Source organism: Tetrao urogallus (assembly GCF_951394365.1).
Source record: "Tetrao urogallus genome assembly, chromosome: 24".
In the NCBI taxonomy this organism is placed as follows: domain Eukaryota; kingdom Metazoa; phylum Chordata; class Aves; order Galliformes; family Phasianidae; genus Tetrao; species Tetrao urogallus.
In genome coordinates, this window is record NC_136837.1 from 1,297,596 (window position 1) to 1,314,548 (window position 16,953).

A 16,953-nucleotide genomic window follows, 5' to 3' on the forward strand; every position below is an offset into this window, starting at 1 on the left:
CTTGGTCGCTAACTCTGAGCCTGCATCTCTTTGCAAAGAGGCAGTCTCCATTTTCTGCTCCGAATTCTCAGTGTTGTAACAATGTCAATACTTTGTCCTCTTTGTATACGATGCAGTGTATTTATTGCTTCTGTAACCTTCTGAAAGTTCCTCCATCAGCACTCCCCCCATCTAGCTTCATGCTATTTTTCATTTAATTTGCAGACTGAAAAAGGCAGTGCTTTGCACGAAGCTGCTTTGTTTGGCAAGACAGATGTGGTACAAATATTGCTGGCTGCAGGTGAGAGAATGATCCTATTCTGAAACAATGACGTGGTGAGCCCTTCAACCACAACCTGAGGAAAGCCCTCTTTAGTGACAGCACTTTTCTCCAATCAGTTACCAAAGTGCTGTTCCTCAGGGGGAGTTACAGGAGAGGTTATCCCTTGGCATCTGGCTTTAGGTTTGCTTCTACTGAGCATTTTTTAGCTCCGCCCAGTGATGAACACGTGCAAGCTGTGACTTGATTAAGGATGTAAATCTGTGCTTGTTCGAAAATGTTCTTGCTTTTGCCTCCTCTATACCTACTGCTATAGGTATTGATGTGAACATAAAGGATAACAGAGGCCTGACGGCTCTGGATATCGTGAGGGAGCTTCCTTCTCAGAAAAGTCAACACATAGCAGCTCTCATTGAAGGTAAGCAGCAATGTGGGGGCAGGAGGAAAGAGTTTAGAGTGCAAATTGTGCCTGTGCAGGTACACGGTGAGGGTCTCGTGTGCTGGAAAGTGTTGAACACAAAGGAGCTGCAAGTCAGTGAGAATCTTCAGGGTGTGGGAAGAAACGACGCTGCACTGCTCAGGTGGATGGTGTCTGCAGCAGGGGTTGGCAGGAGGACTTCCAGGAGTGGATTGAAGGGGGATTAACTTCTTTGCTGGAAGAGCGAGGCATCACTTTTACAATTTAAATGGGCTTAATTGAGCTTTGTTCAACTCGCTTTATAAGTAAATTAAAATTAAGGGTAGCCTAAATCTGCTTGCAGAATGCAAAGTAATAGCTTTAGATATGGTTTTGGATTAAGTCTGTTTTATGTGTCTGTAGGCAAATAGTCACCCACTGATCCCACCTCCTGCTCCTCGCTTCACTGTGAAGCTTGGGCATGGATTTCTGCAGATGATATTTCCAGAAGAGAACCTTGATTACTTGTGGTTTAGAAAGGATCTTGGCCCTTTGTATCTGCCCACATTAGGGAATGAAGTGTGGCATGTTAGCTCAACTCCTACCTTGTAATTACATTATCTCAATTTCCTGTCAGCTGTGGGGAGAAAGATCAGAAGTGTATGCAACTGATGTGTATTATTCCTGCTCAGCATTTGAGAGCTCTGCAGGTTCAAAGCTCTTTGTGGACTTTTAATTAAGCTTTGTCTGTGAGGCGGGTCGGGATCATCTCTGCATTGAAACTGAAGATATAGATGGGCTTTAAAACTGAACCTCTTGCAGGTAAATGCTGATAGTTTGCTTCTGTAAGTGAGCTGTGTGAGATGATGCTGTCTGACATCATTCATGCAAGCTTACTATTTCTGACTTGGTCTGTGGTTTGGGGACTGCAGCTAGAACTAGCTTCTCTGCTGCTTTATGACCCCAGAAGACCAGACTGCATCTGTTTAGTGCTGCAGCCTGTGCTCAGAGCACCGAGTCATCTGCTCCTTCAAGTTATGTCGCTCCAGGAGCTTTGCAGCTTTCTGATTAAAGCGTCTGTAGAAGTTCAAAGGATCCTTCTTAACCTTGTGCATGTGATTAAAGAGGTCGACTGGTTCTATTTCAGGATCTGAGCTGCAAGTTTCAGTAATGTCCTTTGGTTATTTTTTTTGGAGACTTAATGCTGACAGTTGGTCTCCCATCCACAAGGGAGAAAATCCCATCTGCTGAAGATAAAGCTAGATGGCCAGAAACTGATCCTTGTTGTTGCCCCACCTCGTTGCAGATTACACGACTGGGAAGAAAAGTGCCAAAGCTGCAGACAAGACAGCGCAGGCACCGCCTGCTCCAAGCACCGACCCTGCGTGCTGGATCCCTCAGGGTAGGTTCCGTGCACCCCAGGGGCCACTGCCACTCCTCCTCCTGCCAACACTGACCTTCAGAGGATGGAGACCACCAGTGATGCTCTTCTTTCCTCCCTTCCTCTCACAGGTGATGTGGAGAAAGCAGTGACAGAGCTGATCATAGACTTTGATGTGAACCCAGAAGAGGAAAGCCCATATGAAGCTTTGTACAACGCAACGTCCTGTCACTCCCTGGACAGCCTTGCCAGTGGGAAGTCTTCAGACAGAGAGTCTGTGAATAAGGAAGTGGAAGCAGCTGGCCTTAAAGCAGCAGGAGTCAGGCCTGTATGTAGCTGTGTGCTTGCCTTAGAAAGATAATTTCTCTCTTGCCATGATTGTGCAGCAGGCTGTGCCAATTCCTCAGCTTGAAGAAATCTTGAAAGCCACCCCTGGCATTGCTCAGAGCAGGCAGGTGCCTCTGCTTTCTGTGCCTGTTCACGTTGCCCACATCTGTGTTAGAACTGAGGTTATTTCTTCTCATCAGCCACTTTCAACACAGGGCAACACAAGTAGGTCACTGTTACTCATATCTCCATTCCTGCATGGCACGCGGTCATTTTGGTGTGCCTGGTTTTACCCAGCATTGCACCCTTATGTTTTCTGACAGTCTCTGTGAGTTTTGGTTTGTCAGAATATTACCTGAAGGGCAACCTTATTACCTAGAAAAAGCTTTGGAAACTTCTGTGTAGCATTTCTCTTTTGCTTTGCCCAAGAGAAGGTTCTCGAGAAATCACCTTTAGGAATATCCTGCAGTAAACTAACAGCAAAAATATGTTCTGTGTATTACTTGCAGAGATCTGTAGAGGGTACTCAAGGCTTTACAAGGCAACACAAAGTTCCTGGAACTATCTCCTCTTTCTCACCTTCTGTTAGTTGCATCTGCTGCCTCCTTAGCAATCATGGTGATGCTGCTCTGGGGCAGATGGGAAGCCGGCCATGCAGCATGCTGTGTCAGCTTCAGGCTTTGTTTCCATAGAAAAGGCTTTGCAAAAACAACCTGAATTTTTGGACAAAGGGCAAAGCAGCAATGGCCAATTGCACTGTGGGTGGCACTGTACCCATGCTTCCTATCCCTCTGTGAAGAGGTGCATCCCTTTTCCTGCATCATTTGCAAATGTAGCAGAAATGAAACAAAACCTTCAGAAGGTGGACGTTTTGTCCAGATGTCTTGTTTAGTGAATGCAGTACAAGATGTAGGTGCTATTTATTAAACTAGATGTGGTGTTTATCCATCTGAGTACTGTCCTGTGTTGATAGTGGCTGATGTGAAGTAAGCTCGGCTCTATCAGACAAGATGAGAGGCTGAACTGCAGTGAGAAGGGAGAAGAAGGAGGGAGTTGCTTTAGGAGCTTTCTGGAGTTTGTCCCAAAACTTGCTCGAGCCTTTTGCAGTGAGCAAAAATTGAATAATTTTTGAAATTGAATAATTGAAATAGAAATTTCAATTAGCCATTAGATGGAGCTGTTGCAGGGCAGGAGCTGAGACGTCTTTAGCTCTGTGTCGAGACAAGACAGTGCAGCTCTAACTGCCTGCGGGCAATCTTGGGATATTTGAGGAATGCAGTGCAGCGCTGTCTCCTTGATCTCCAGAGTTTTTCATTAAAAAGATGCTTCTGGAATCACTTATTCCTGTTACTGCTTCATTAAGACACAAGTGAGTAGCAGCACAATGAGAAGTCCCTTTCTACACATCATAATGAGTTCATTATTGATCTTATCCGTGCAGTGCTCTGCTCTAGAGATGCCAGTCTGGATCTGAATGAACTGGCTTAATTAATGAAACAAACCTGTGTCAACACCACCTCCCACCTCAGCATGGTTGATGCTCCTGTGGGTCTGAGCTGTTGTGCACTTCCTGCTCTGGAAGAGAAATGAGAGGTGTGCATGATCAGTGGTGGCCCTTGCAGTGTGCTGCAGTTTCATCATCTGCTCTGCTCAAATTAATGTGAGGAGGTGCTCAGCACGCTGTGCTCCCAGCAGTGTGGCTGTAGTGTCAGGAAGCAGAAGGGGACGGACTTTACCACAGGGATTGACGGTGGTCTTCTGAACTGCAGAGAGAGCGGCCACCCCCCCCTGCTAAACCACCACCTGATGAAGAAGAGGAGCAGCACACGGAGAAGATGGGCCATGGTGCTTCCTGTGAGGTACGTGAGGCTGCAGCTGGATTGCTTTGCCGCAACGAGGCTTAAAGACCAGCTCTATGATCATTTGGATTTGGGTGGAAGCAGTTGTAATACTGCTTTCCTTGCAAATTGAGTCGGGAAGTGTTTTCTTATTATTATTCCAGCACTGCTGCTATCACTTGCCATGGGAACTTCCTTTGTGTGGTTCTTCCAGGGCACCCCTATTTTGACCTTCAGCCTTGCTTTCCTATTCTTGGCTGGGAACTCCCATAGGAAGAGATTTTTCTGAATCACGTTGGGATGTGGACTGTTGCCCGCCTGTAATGATCCCACTGAATACTTCTGCACCCTCTGGGCTTCAGTCTCAAGTGTTAGTTCCTGCTTCCTCTGTGCTTCCAGCTGTGCAGGGGATGTGTGGGCTCATTGGTCCCACTGACGTGAGCAGGGCTCAGGGTCTTGAATTCAGCCAAGGTTCTGGCCCAGCATATGATAAAGCTGTCTTCTGCAGAGGTCAGTGTGTGGGAGCTGCTTTTTGATTAGAGCTCTCTTATTCTGTGTTCTTGCTCCTGGGCTTCCTATGGCTCATTTTTTATTCACTAGCCTATGAACCTCAGATCTGAGGGCGGTCTGGGAGCACTCAGTGTGAGGACAGGAAACCACAAATGTCTTGGAAATCTCTGTTGGCACCCAGGAAGTCAATGCAAACACAAATCTTGAGGATTTCCTTTTCCAAATTCAATGAGGTGCATGTGAAACTAATGAAGTGTCTGCTGCCTTTGGCTGTTGGAGCAGACTCCAGTTCAGCAGAGCCTTTGCTTTGCATGTGTTGATGTGCTGAAGTTCCTATGAGACATAAATGCAATCTGTTTTCTGAAGTATGTCAAGTCTACACAGTATAGAAGTAAACACGATGCGCTGTAATAGGACTGACTTTATGAGAGTGGAACAGCAACCAGTGCACAAACAGCAGGACTGGGATGCCAAATTGTGGACTCCACTGCTGTTGTTTTCCAGCATATGATAACCAGAGAGGAGAGCTGGCTGGCAGGTCGTGGTACAACTGAAAAGCAGGACTTGTTTATGGCAGTAAACATGAGGGAAGCATGCATTGGCTGCTCCTGCTGAGTTACTTTGCCATATTTAATTACAAAGCACCTGCTGTGTTGTCCTGCCGTTGAAGACTTTGGAAATGTGGTCCATTAAAGGAAGTCCTGCTGCCAATTACTTGTGCACAAACTGACTCACTAGGGAAATCTTGATTTGTTTTATTGATAAGAAGTGCACACAGTGAGTGTAGCTGCATGGCAGTGGCCTTTCGGATCTACCCAGAAGGCAGTTTGGGTGCAATTGATTGGTTGGTGGTTGCATTTTTTACATGTTCTCTCTGTGTTGGGCAGGCACCAACAGGAATGAGCTTAGGGATTGCTGTAAGCTTCTCAGAGCAGCATCCTGATCGCCCATCTTCAGAACATGTTCTCCCATTGGGGCCAGGGCACTTAGTCATCCAATGCTGTGGGGTTGGGCCAAACTGTGCTCTTAAAAGCAGTCCTTTTGTTCCGTTGCCAGGATGGGGCTATCAGTCAAAGCAGATGTGCATAAACAAGAAACTGAACTTCCATTGTGGAAAAACGTTCAGTATAAACAGGCAACAGAACTGATTGTTTGGAAGGTGCCCGAGCGCCCTCCTTCCCTATCAGCAGAAACCTTCTGGGTTTGTGGCTGAAAAAAGGTTCTGTGTTGTCGAATTAAACTTCAGTTTCATTTCTTTGCTACTCATCTCCAGAAAGGAAATGCAGGCGAAAGGCACCATGACCATTCAGCAGTTCTCTCTGCAGTGCTGGGGGGGAGGAGAGAGAAATGAAATAGCCTTTAAAAAGTCTTTCACCAAGTCCCCTGCTGTGGATTAAGTACACTTCATAGGGCACGCTCACTGCTAGCAGCTTATTTTTAGGTTTTGGTGATAGTGAATGGTTCTTGAGCGCTAACCAATATGTATAAATAAATAGAAGATGAAACAGATGAAAGTGTTGATGATCTCCTTACTTACTTGGTTGCGTTACCTGCAGAGTAAGCACAGTTCTCCAGCAAACAACTGATTTCATTTTAATTCAGTTCTAACTTAAGACTGTATTTGAGGCTTTGGAAGAATGAGAAGTTGAGACAATGAAGTGTCATCAGGCCCATGATTGCACACGCTGACCTTTACAAAGCAAAAGCTGGGAACTGCATGTGGCTAGGAAGCTTCTTTCTGCACATACATTCAGTGCATTTGAACGAGGGCAGTGCAGCAGTCATCATCTGCAGGAGCCTTAGCAGTACACTAATGCCTGGCTGGAGGTCCAGGCTACGACTGTTCTGCCAGGCTGCTGCTGTGCAGTATTTTTCCAAGATCTCTGGCGAGAGCCTGATACCTACTGTTACAGTCTGATGTTTTTGTGCCACCATCTGCTCAGAAGTCTTTTGCCTTAATTTGCTCATTATGAGCTCTTTCACCTGAGAAGGAGTTGGTGTGCCTGACAGCTCGTCTCAAAGCTTATAGAACAAATACTTTCCTTGGGCCTGACCTGCTTCCTCCCATTACAAAGCTGATTTAAAAGCCAGCTGGACTGACACAGGGATGCAGGACTTTGTGTCGTTTCCAAGCCTCCCTAAAAGGCCTCCAGGTGTCCTGGTTAGGTCGCAGCCAGGTAGGTACCTATTTGCCCTTGAGGAAAGAGATGCTTCCTCCTAGGGGAAGAAATTGGAGGCAGCTCTTAGTCTGCTGTCTAGACAAGGGCAGTTCCAGGAATCCGAGCAGTGCAGGAGCCTTCCTTGGGGGCTGCTGCGTGCAAACCAATCCTTCCCTGTCCTGGCAGCAGGCAGGGATTGCTCACTCTCTGGCTCTGATTTGCTCCTGCTGCAGCTGCCTGAGTTGTTAGAGGCACACGGGGGCTGTGGGACAGGACTGCAGCCGGTGTGACCAGGAGATGGTGCTGAGAGGCAGCTGCCAGGCGGGCAGGGTGCCTGGAACCTCTCTGGTGCTGGGATGGCACACGTGGCTCCCAAAGGGCAGTGGGTGACCCGGGGTCTGGGGGCAGACCTGCAGTAACAGCGCTCCCTGCACACGGCAGTGACTTTCCAGGGCAGCTCTGTGCAGGTTCTGCCAGTGTCACCAACGAGCTCTCAGCAGAGGCTTTGGGGGATTTAAATGATTTAACAGTCACTGCTGTGCGTCCTGAGGTTCAGCTCGGTTTATGCACTGTTGCCTGAGGCCCTTGTAGACCTCAGTACGATGTACGTCCTGAGGTTAGGCATGCTAGATCTGATTTCCAAAAAGGTGGCAGGGATTAATTTTATATTGTGCTGTGGATTTTTTTTTTTCCTCTAGCCACGTCCTAATAGGGCCAGTAGTTAAATAGTCAATGACGATGCAAATTCCAATAGCAACAGCAAGTCTGAGTTGGGCTGAACAGGAATAATGTGCTCAGCTCTTTTCTCACTGCCCAGGCTGTCTGCAGACCTTGCACAGTAAATCAGTTGGTCAGCGCTAGAAAGCTGTCAGCAGCCTTAACTACTAGAAAATAAAGGTCTTTGGGGATCTTCTGTCTTTTGGGCTTTGTGGATTTATTTTTATTTTGGTTACGTTTTGGTTTTATGTTTTTGTCCACTGCAAAGGTGTTGGCTTTGCCAATTCCATGCTTAAACCATGGCATGAAGAGGCCTTGCAGGAGTAAATTGCACCGCTTTGCTTATGCTGTTTTTCATTAGGCCACTGTTGCACGAGGAAAGAGCAGAGGAAGTGGAGCTGAGGAAGAGGAGCACCCTTACGAGCTGTTGCTTACAGCGGAGACTAAAAAGCCAGTGGCAGTGGATAGAAAAACAAAAGGTAAGTGACCATCCCAAAATGCACTGTGCAAAAACACGGAGGGCAGAGCACTTGGAACAATTAAAAGCTGTGGGGTGGGGCGTCTGGACTCTGTATTGCAATTGTTTTGTTTCCTGGTGATCTTCCCTTTTATAATGGAGAGATCTGAACGTTCCTGTGCAAAATGTACACAGAGGAAAAGCAAATCCGCTGTTCTTGACAGCTGAGAGTTTGCAGGGACCCACGGTGGTAACTTAGAACATAAATGAATACTGTGCACTGTCAGGGCAGAGTTGGAAGGCTGTGCAGTGTTGTTGGGAGTGAGATGAAGCAATGCAAGCACTGAATGAGCCGTGCTCTGCATCCAGCTGAGCTTAGAGACCTGCTGGTGTTGCATGTTTGTATCAGCAGATGATCAGCCTGCCTGTCCTGGTAATAAAAACAACACTCTGCTGTGTATTAAAGCTAAATGGAGATGTAAACTAACACATGATGAAACTAAACATGTGCAGAGCAAGCTCTTCTCTGGATCTGGCCGCAGATCTCCTATGTGACCAGGTTAGGTACTGAACTTGGCTCTCTTGTCCCAGAGGGACTTCTGTGCTTTGCAGGGATTTGCAAACACCTTGGCTGTCTCTGGGCTTTTGGCTCCCCTTCAACAACAGCAAAAGATTTATTTGAAGCAGAAATATCCCTTGCTTTATTCAAAACTTCTGAGCAGGAATTTGGAAGGATTTAGTTTGGACTCTCAACCCGGAACCCATCTCATTTTGAGGATCACGCAGAGTCGCTGTGGTGCCTCTCTGACTCCCAGTAAGAGCTGCAGCATTCTCAGTTCTGCTTTCCCTTGCAGCATGGTAGTGTTCCTTCCTTGAGTCCTGCTGCACTCTTGGCCTGGATGGGGTGGCACAAGAGGTCATTGTTTTCCCACCCATGTCTGCCAAAGCCACTTGCAGCCCGAGGCAAAGTTCGGATGCTTTTCAGGTTGGCACTCTGCAGTCTCAGCGAGGGAATGGTCCCTGGGCAACAGCCATTGAACCAGAATCTTTCAGGAGATCTTTCCAGTGTGCAGCTACTGCTGATCATTCAAGTGTGAGCTGCCTCTTCTCCATTCTGTGGCTACCAATTGCAGCTTAATGTGAGATTCATTGTAACTGTGTTTGTGAGGAACCTAAAGCCCTTTCCACTGTTGCGGGGGGAGGGGGAATCCAAGGAACGCAGGAGAGCTTTCTCTTTTTCTAGGACATGCTCACTTCCTTAAATACAGGAGAGCTATAACCAGTGTGAGAGGAAGGAGCCTTTGATCTGATGCAGGTGAGGAGCTGCTCCGAAGGGGCCCCTCCAATGTATTTCTCACCTTGTGTACTGCTGAAGCTCAGCAGGGGCATTTCCCACTGCTCTCCTTGTAGTGCTGAATGTGGAGATTATTGTGACCCTCTCATGTCTGTTCTCCAGAGGTAGCAGCTGTTTTCCAAAGCAACTCAGAGCTCCCTGCAGCATGGCTGCACATGTGGCAGTGTCTGTGCTCTGCAGGAGCTGCAGATCTTTGCCAGGACCCCATGTCATCTTTCACCTGATTCAGGTTTCATGACCCCAGTAGGAAATGAAGCAGCTGTTTGGTAGTTATTCCCTTTTTTTTTTTTTCTTTTTTCTCTCCTTTCCCACCCCCCCCCTCTGTATTGTTCCTCCCTCACAGCAGCCACAGGTAGTTTCTTTCTGCACAGGATGTTTCCTAACTGCTCTGGAAGAGCGGATCAGCTTTGAAATCTCCTGCCTTACACAAAAGCAAATGTTCAGCTCTCGCAGTAGCTGAGGTCAGATGCTAGGAGGACATGGGGAAGCAGATGTAGCTGAGTCTGAAACGTGAGTATGTGCTGATGTGGGGAGAGAGGACGTTTGGGAAGTAGTGGAGTCTTTTTGGCAGAAGTTAAGCGAGGGCTGAGCAAGGGACCAAGGACCAAATTGAGGTGTTGGAGAATTTTTCCACCTCTGGATCAGAGGGGTCCTGGAGCATCAAAGGCAGCAGCTCAGCTCCAGGACAAAGAGCAGACTGAGACATGGCTTGGAATTGCTGCTTGGCCCTCGATCTGAGAGGCTGTGCTTCCAGATGTTGCTTGGTGACTTCTGGAGGAGCCTTTGGTCAGAAGAGAAGGACTCTGATGTGCTCTTCGAAGGGCTCTTCAGGGCAGCTGCCAGGCAGAGTGGCAAGCACGCTGTTTTTAATGGTGTCTTTCATATGTGATAGCTGCCTTTGTTCCCCTTGCTGCAAGTTGTCTTGTGTCCAGTGACCAGATGAATGTGGCATTATCTGCCCTGCTCTGGTTGCCTTTTGTGTATGTTGCAGCAGTTTGCTGTCACATGCTGGAGCACTAGGAAAAGTTGGCTGATTGTTTCGGGCAGAGTCTCAGAAGCAGTTTCAGCCAAATGCTTTCCCATCTCTTTGGTAAGGAAACTACGTGCAGTCTCACGCATGAAGTCAGGGCTGTCAGACCTTGTAACAGGACTTGAAAATAAGCCAAGAGTGGTGAAGTGTGCATGGACTGATGGGGAGGAGACTGTACAACTCCTGCTGCGTTTAGGGAGAGACTGAAGGAGGATGAATGCAGAAAACACCTCTGAGTGTGGATGTCTGTCTTGCTTCTGAGGAGGGCCATCGGCTGGTGCTGTCAGCAGCCTCAGGTAGGACTGAATGGCTCTTCATGGTGGTTATCAGCAGTTGGTGCTTGTTGAGCTCCTGCTGGCGTGCTGCCATAGCAAGCCCAGCTTGAGGTCCTCAGCTCACCCTTCCTCCTGCTGGAGCTTTCCTCAGTGGTTGTGCTGGTTCAGCCAGAAGTGTCGCTGTTCTCTAGACCAGATGTCTGAACTGACCCAATCACAAAAGGACAAAATGTGCTTCGGGGGGATTTTTACTGTGAGGTGGGCAGAACGTGTGGGCACACAGGGCTGGTACAAACCAGGGTTGGAAGGAATGGAAGCTTCTTGGTTTGCTCTGAGATGAATGGTAACGTAGGACCAAAGCCTGACTGCTCTCCTCTGGTTTTGTCGTCACTGCAGGACAGATCCTGTCTCCATGTCTTTGATCCAAGCCTGCATTTCTGTTGTCACAATGTATTGAGAAACCTCCATGCAGGGTAACACGAGGACAGCGTTCCTTCCCTTCACTTTCTTGAAGGGCAGTGAGGGAGGGAGTGCACACGACCACAAGTTTAGGTGGCTTTTGGAGGATAAATTTTGTCTCAAACAACTGAGGTGATGGAGATACATTTCTGAATTTCACATGCAGTACCTCGCTATGTAAATGACCTTTGTGTTTCTATTTTACTGCAGTTGAAGGTTATTTTTGCACCTCTAAAGTAGTACTCTAAAGGCCAGCTTTCCTCTCTGCTGCAGCCTTTTATGCCACAGGAGCTGGATTTGCATGCTCACCACCTGACAAATTACATGATGTAGCACAGAGAGCCTTTTGTAGGTGAAGATTAGAGACTGGAATATGTCCTTGCTAAATTCTAAGGTTGGGAAGCTTGAGCAGAGAGCGGCTGCAATAACAGCTTGATTCTCCTAATCCAGGGGCATGAAACAAACCCTCCTGATGATATCTAGGGAAACAAACTTGCTGGAGGCAATGTGGCTGCAGCTTGGTGTTAGGGAAGTGCTTCATATCTGGGATCATCAAGCTGCTGGCAGGAGAGCATGTAATTGAATCCTTCCTGGGAAGCAGACAGTCTGTGCCTGGAAATGCGCTCTGTGCAGTGGAAGCAAACCCTTCTGTGGGTGAATCCTGCAGCAGGAGCTGGCTGAGGAACTCAGCTGTGCTTGGGTGTGAAACCAGCCAAGGGACTTGAGCTCAAATCCGTATTTAAGAACGACTCTCTTTTTGTGAGTGAAAAGGTGCAACTGGATGGGGATGCTTTCAAAGGTAGATAATAAATACCTAAATCCCATGGAGTACCACAGATGGATGGACCTGGACTCTCTCTGCTTTCCTAGCCCTTAGGTATTATTTTCTCCTTGCCCTGTTTCAATGTGTACTTTAAAAGGGAACACTGCTCATCTTTTTGCCATGATCATTGGCTGAACTGCATAAGCAACTTACCCCAAAAATGTACACGGCCTGAAAAGGCCTGTGGTCACTGGCCAGCACTGGCTCTGGCCTCTCCTCCCATCCTGGGGCACCTTGAGTTGAAACCCCAAAAAGTAAAACCTGGGGAGAGCCCCCTGTGCACCTCAATGGTAAAAAAGGAGCGAGGCCACTCCTCCCATCCTACATGTGTTCTTCTGCCTGCAGCTTTTGGGGCAGCCTTACAGGCTCTGAGATGTCTCTTTCAAGACGTTCCTCATCTTCTCTGTGAGCGCTGTTCCCTTTGCTCCATCCCTTCCTTCCCTGGCAGCTCTCTTGTATTTCAGAGTCTGTCTCCATCGTCTGGAGGATGAATGGGCGGCTGTGATTTCTGTGTAACAGGAGCCCCTTTGTGAGCTCTGGAGCACTTTGTTCTGGCTGCACCCAGCACGTGGCACAAACTTCTCCAAGTTGCCTCACTGCATTCAGCAGGAATGGCAGCGGAGGTTAAGCTGGGACACGGGAGAGGTGAGGAGAAGAGGGAGGGCTGTTTAATTGGTAAAGGATCCAATTCCTTCCAGTCCGTTAGAGGGTAATGCGCCTGTGTCCAGTCCCTCTTTCAGGATCTGTAACTTTCTTACACCGGTCTCTGCTACGTATACAGCATGTCCCATCCATTCTGAGCTTTCTCTCCAGCATTACAACCTCAGATCTTTGTGCACACCAACCGAATACAGCCTGGCCTTCACTTCTTCCCGGCGCTCCCAGCCCACGCTGGGCGCAGTGCAGGTGAGGCTTTGCAGTGAGGCCTGCCCTCAGCGGCTGCAGGCACAGAACGTGTGGGATATGTACCCATGCAGGATGATCAACAACTACTTCATTGTCCTGGAATCCCAAACTCATAGGATCCAGAACAAAATCAGCCCCAGCATCACTTAACGCCGGCAAGCAGCGAGGTCTGCCAGCGTCCTGCCCTGGCTGTTAACCTCTGCTCAGGCTTTTGCTGTTCCTGACTCAGCTGCCAACCCAGCAAGCTGCTTTCTGCATTTCTGTGGAGTAAACAGATGCCTGTGAGGACTGGCTGGCGCTCACAGAGCGCGTGAGACCCCGGGATCTGCATGGCGTGCGAGGATGAATGGCTGATTCAGGCCCTTCCTGCCTCATTTCTGGTGTGGGGATGCACCACAAAACCAGATGTGCTTGGAAATGACCTGGTCAAGCTTAGTGCAAAAAGGATGCTGGGGGGAAGGAGCTTAATTTCACTGTTGTTGCTAATAGCTGCTTCTTGTTAAAGAGAAGCAAAATTGATCAGAACAGTTCGCCTCGCTCAGTGAGATGAGCGTTCCTTCTCCAGCTCCTGAGAGCAGCAAACCAAGGAGTTTCCTCTTCATGTCCAGATACCCTCCTTGTATTTCAGAGCCACGTTATGGAGGTGCTTTGTTTTATTGCTGTGCTGCAGTGTGCTTTTAGTTGTTCTTCCACCCAAGTGTTTGTGGCAGTAAATGGAAGTGGTTAAAATCTGCAGGCCACCACAAGAGGTGGTGGGGATCCCAGGACCTGCGAGCTGTGTTTCCTTGCTTTTCTAACCTTTGCTCGTGCAGCTCAGATGCACGTGTACAACCTGGCTGAGGTGAGTGTATGTGTTGGTGCACACACCTGGCAATTGGGACCGGTCAATTATTGATGATTTACCTGATATTGGGGATGTTAGCACAGCAGTAACCAAGTAACAGCGCCGCATTTCTGGGACAGCCACTCGTGCACACAGCTTTCTGCATTAGCATTCAGTGCTCAGCTTGCAGCAGAGAGCCTTTTTGATGGAGCTTTTTATTGCATAAACTGTTTATTTCTCTCCCCTGAGCAAGGAGGAGAGGTTAAACTCGGAAACCACGAGGGAGGAAGGCATTGTTTTTTTTGGGGAGCAGCTTTTGGAACTTGCAGGTTGTTTGCAGTCCAGAAGTTTTTCCCACCCTGCAGCTGGTGCCAAGAGCAGGGAGCACCGCTCTAAATAACACTTTGGCCTTTATGGAAATGTATCAGATGTTCCAGGAGCTCCGTCTCTGCTTCTCCTACCTCGCTCGCTCTCTCTGCAGGATATACTTAGCACTTGTCTTAGCCTTATATAGCAAGGCCTGATAGTTAGTGTTAACAGGAATAAAACAACACGGAGAGCTGCCAGATTGCATAAATCAGGCCAGTGTTTGGAATTTCATAAATGCCACGACTTTGGGTACAAGTTGAGTACGCGGAACAATACGGAACTGTTCTCTCTTTATCTCTCCCTCCCTCGCTGAGGGAGGGCAGAGGGAGAGCTGGAATTTCGCAGCTTCTTCCATCTTTTAAACTTTTTTTTTCTTCCTTTGCTTTCATCCCCCTGAAGACCACAGGAGGAGCAGCGGTGGCCGCAGCCAGGACTCTGCAGACACCCAGGACATCCAGGTTCCGGAGCAGTTTTCGGGGCTGCTTCACGGTTCTTCCCCCATCTGTGAAATAAGCGAGGACCCTTTCAGGCTCGTTCCTTCCGCGGAGAAAGGAGGCGTGGAAGCAGCGAGCCACCCACCTGCTATGCAGCTGGAGGATGCTGATTTACCTGCCCCTGCATCAGCACCGACCGGCTCTCCAGAACAAAACCAGAAAGCAATCTACGCAACCGTCCAACACGCTCACGTCAACCGGGCGGATCCTGAAACTGTAGGCACGCCCCACGTGCTCCAGCACCCCGGCGCTGCCGAGGACGAGGGGGACAGAGGTGGTGCTGTGGGCAGAGCCCACCCGGGGAGCAAACCCAAAGCCGAGCTCAAGCTCAGCCGCAGCTTGTCCAAATCAGACTCCGACCTCCTGACCTGCTCCCCAACGGAGGACGATGCCATGGGGAGCCGGAGCGAATCGCTCTCCAACTGCAGCACTGGGAAGAAGAGGTTGGAGAAGTCGCCGTCCTTTGCTTCGGAGTGGGATGAGGTGAGTTTGAGTTTGCTGCTGTGCCAGGGATGAAACTGTGCAGCGTGAGCTCCTCTCTGCTGCAGGTCTTCAGAGGGGCTCGTGGGTGGTTCGCGTTATTTTGACTAATTCGCATCTCAGCCAGAAGGAAATGCTGAGTTACAAGTGGTTAAAGCTCTCTTTTGGCATTTAACACCTTAATTGGAGTGCGGAGAAACAGAACTGCAAGGGGTTGGGGGCTTTTCAAAGGTTTTGTTCTTTTAAGTTACTGAAATGCAGGGCAAGCCAGATAAGTTTAGCACCCCCAAAATGAGGGAGTATTGATAACAGTGATCCTCATGGATTCAGGCTGACTCCCTCTTCCCAATTTTTCGCCTTCAGACCCCCAGAATTCAGAGCAGAGGTTTTGTGCCTGGGTCCCCGCTGCTGGGGGTGAGCTGTGTCCTGGGCTCACGGAGCTGGAGAGCAGAGAGTAATTGAGCTGTTTCATGTATGTAATAGCTCCTACTTCACATGGTTATCTTGGAGGCTTGTTAGAAGGCACTTTATTGTAGTCCGGGAGGCCTGTGGATAGTTAAATATTTCATGCTCAGAAAGTTGGCCCTGGTGAACCACTCGGGCGAGATTAAGTGTCCCTCTGAAATCCAGCACCGCAGCATTACTGAAACATTCTTTGGAGATGATTCTGTGCTGGTGGAGCGGCGGCGCTGCAGAGGAGATAAGCTCACATGAACCACTCTTTGTACACTGAAGGGAAATAGATGGCCCCGGCGTGTGCTGGGGGTCAGGGCTGTGTGTGCCGGGCTCGTGGCAGAGGGGAACGGCTGCCCCATGGGATGGCTGTGCCTCCTGCCTGCCCCTCGTGTGCTTCAGCTGCCTCTGTGACCCCAGCCCAGGGATAAAATCACATTTGGTGGAAGACGGAGGTATTCCACAGGGATAAAAGTGAAGTGGGAATCGTTCCTCGGCGCTCCCATCCTTCAGTCCGTGTGCTTTCTCCCTGATGCGTCTCCAAATACGTATTTTCCTCTGCAGGTGTTTTGGTTGCGGAGGCTTTGCTGCTAATTAGCTGGGTTAGTTGCAGTGCAGCTGCTAGCGAAAGGTTTTGTAACGGAAGGCACATCTGAAAGGAGCGGAGAGCCTTCCCTGTGCCTTTCGTGCCTCACCAAACTGTTTACAGCAAATGTTGAAAGGGAAAGGAGCCTCTGGCTTTGCAGAGTTGCACAGCTTTACTGGTAGCAGAGGTCAGAGCTCAGCATGCCTGTGCTTCCGCTGCTTGGAGAAGGGAGCCTGCAAATCTGCTTCCCTGCTTGTAAACAGAAAGCGTGGCTCCCAGCCCGTGCTGCCCAATGAGCCACAGGAGGGAAATCTGCTTTTCCTCTGCGCCGTGTTTAGGTGAGGAAATTTAGAAAGAATGTGAAAAATTCCCATCTGTCTGCAGTGGAGCGGGTCGAATGTGAAAATATTGGTACGATCAAAACCTGATGGCTTTACATGTTTTCCCACTTTCTGAGGTAATTTGAACACCTCGTGGAGTTGCTCTGTAGCAGAACCCCGTGGCTGGATTTGCCTCGGGCTCTCCTAGCTATCACAGCCCTCCCCATTGATTCCAGACAAGTCTCCTCCTCTCTGCCTCAGTTTCCCTATATGTGAGATGTGAAGAATATCGTGGTTCCCACTGGAAAACTCTCTGCAAAGCTAAACATAGTGAGACAAGCCGGCAGCTGGCGATTCATTGCCTTTCGCTGGCTTTGCTCCTTAAGACTCCGCACAGAAGTGTGCAGGGTCTGTCTGCCTCCTGGTGCACGTGCAGCTCTTGCGCTCTGTGATGCTGTCAGCAGGAGGGGCACACTTTGTGAAGCAGAGCAGTTTTTTGCATAGCATGAAATGGAGCTGCTGCTGGTTGGTGATTT

At 48.8% G+C, this 16,953-nt stretch overlaps 1 protein-coding gene across 1 annotated transcript in view; it reads left to right on the forward strand.

Moving 5' to 3' along the window:
* The window catches only part of ANKS1A (ankyrin repeat and sterile alpha motif domain containing 1A), a gene marked incomplete at both ends in the record, with an annotated part of 78,624 nt that overhangs the window by 28,232 nt on the left and 33,439 nt on the right, over nucleotides 1-16,953 (forward strand). The window contains 7 exons of the mRNA XM_079546293.1: nucleotides 205-280; nucleotides 576-677; nucleotides 1,963-2,058; nucleotides 2,169-2,365; nucleotides 4,134-4,223; nucleotides 7,950-8,067; nucleotides 14,484-15,061. Of these exons, the coding sequence (XP_079402419.1) occupies nucleotides 205-280; nucleotides 576-677; nucleotides 1,963-2,058; nucleotides 2,169-2,365; nucleotides 4,134-4,223; nucleotides 7,950-8,067; nucleotides 14,484-15,061 (1,257 nt within the window). The remainder of the gene's footprint in view (nucleotides 1-204; nucleotides 281-575; nucleotides 678-1,962; nucleotides 2,059-2,168; nucleotides 2,366-4,133; nucleotides 4,224-7,949; nucleotides 8,068-14,483; nucleotides 15,062-16,953) is intronic.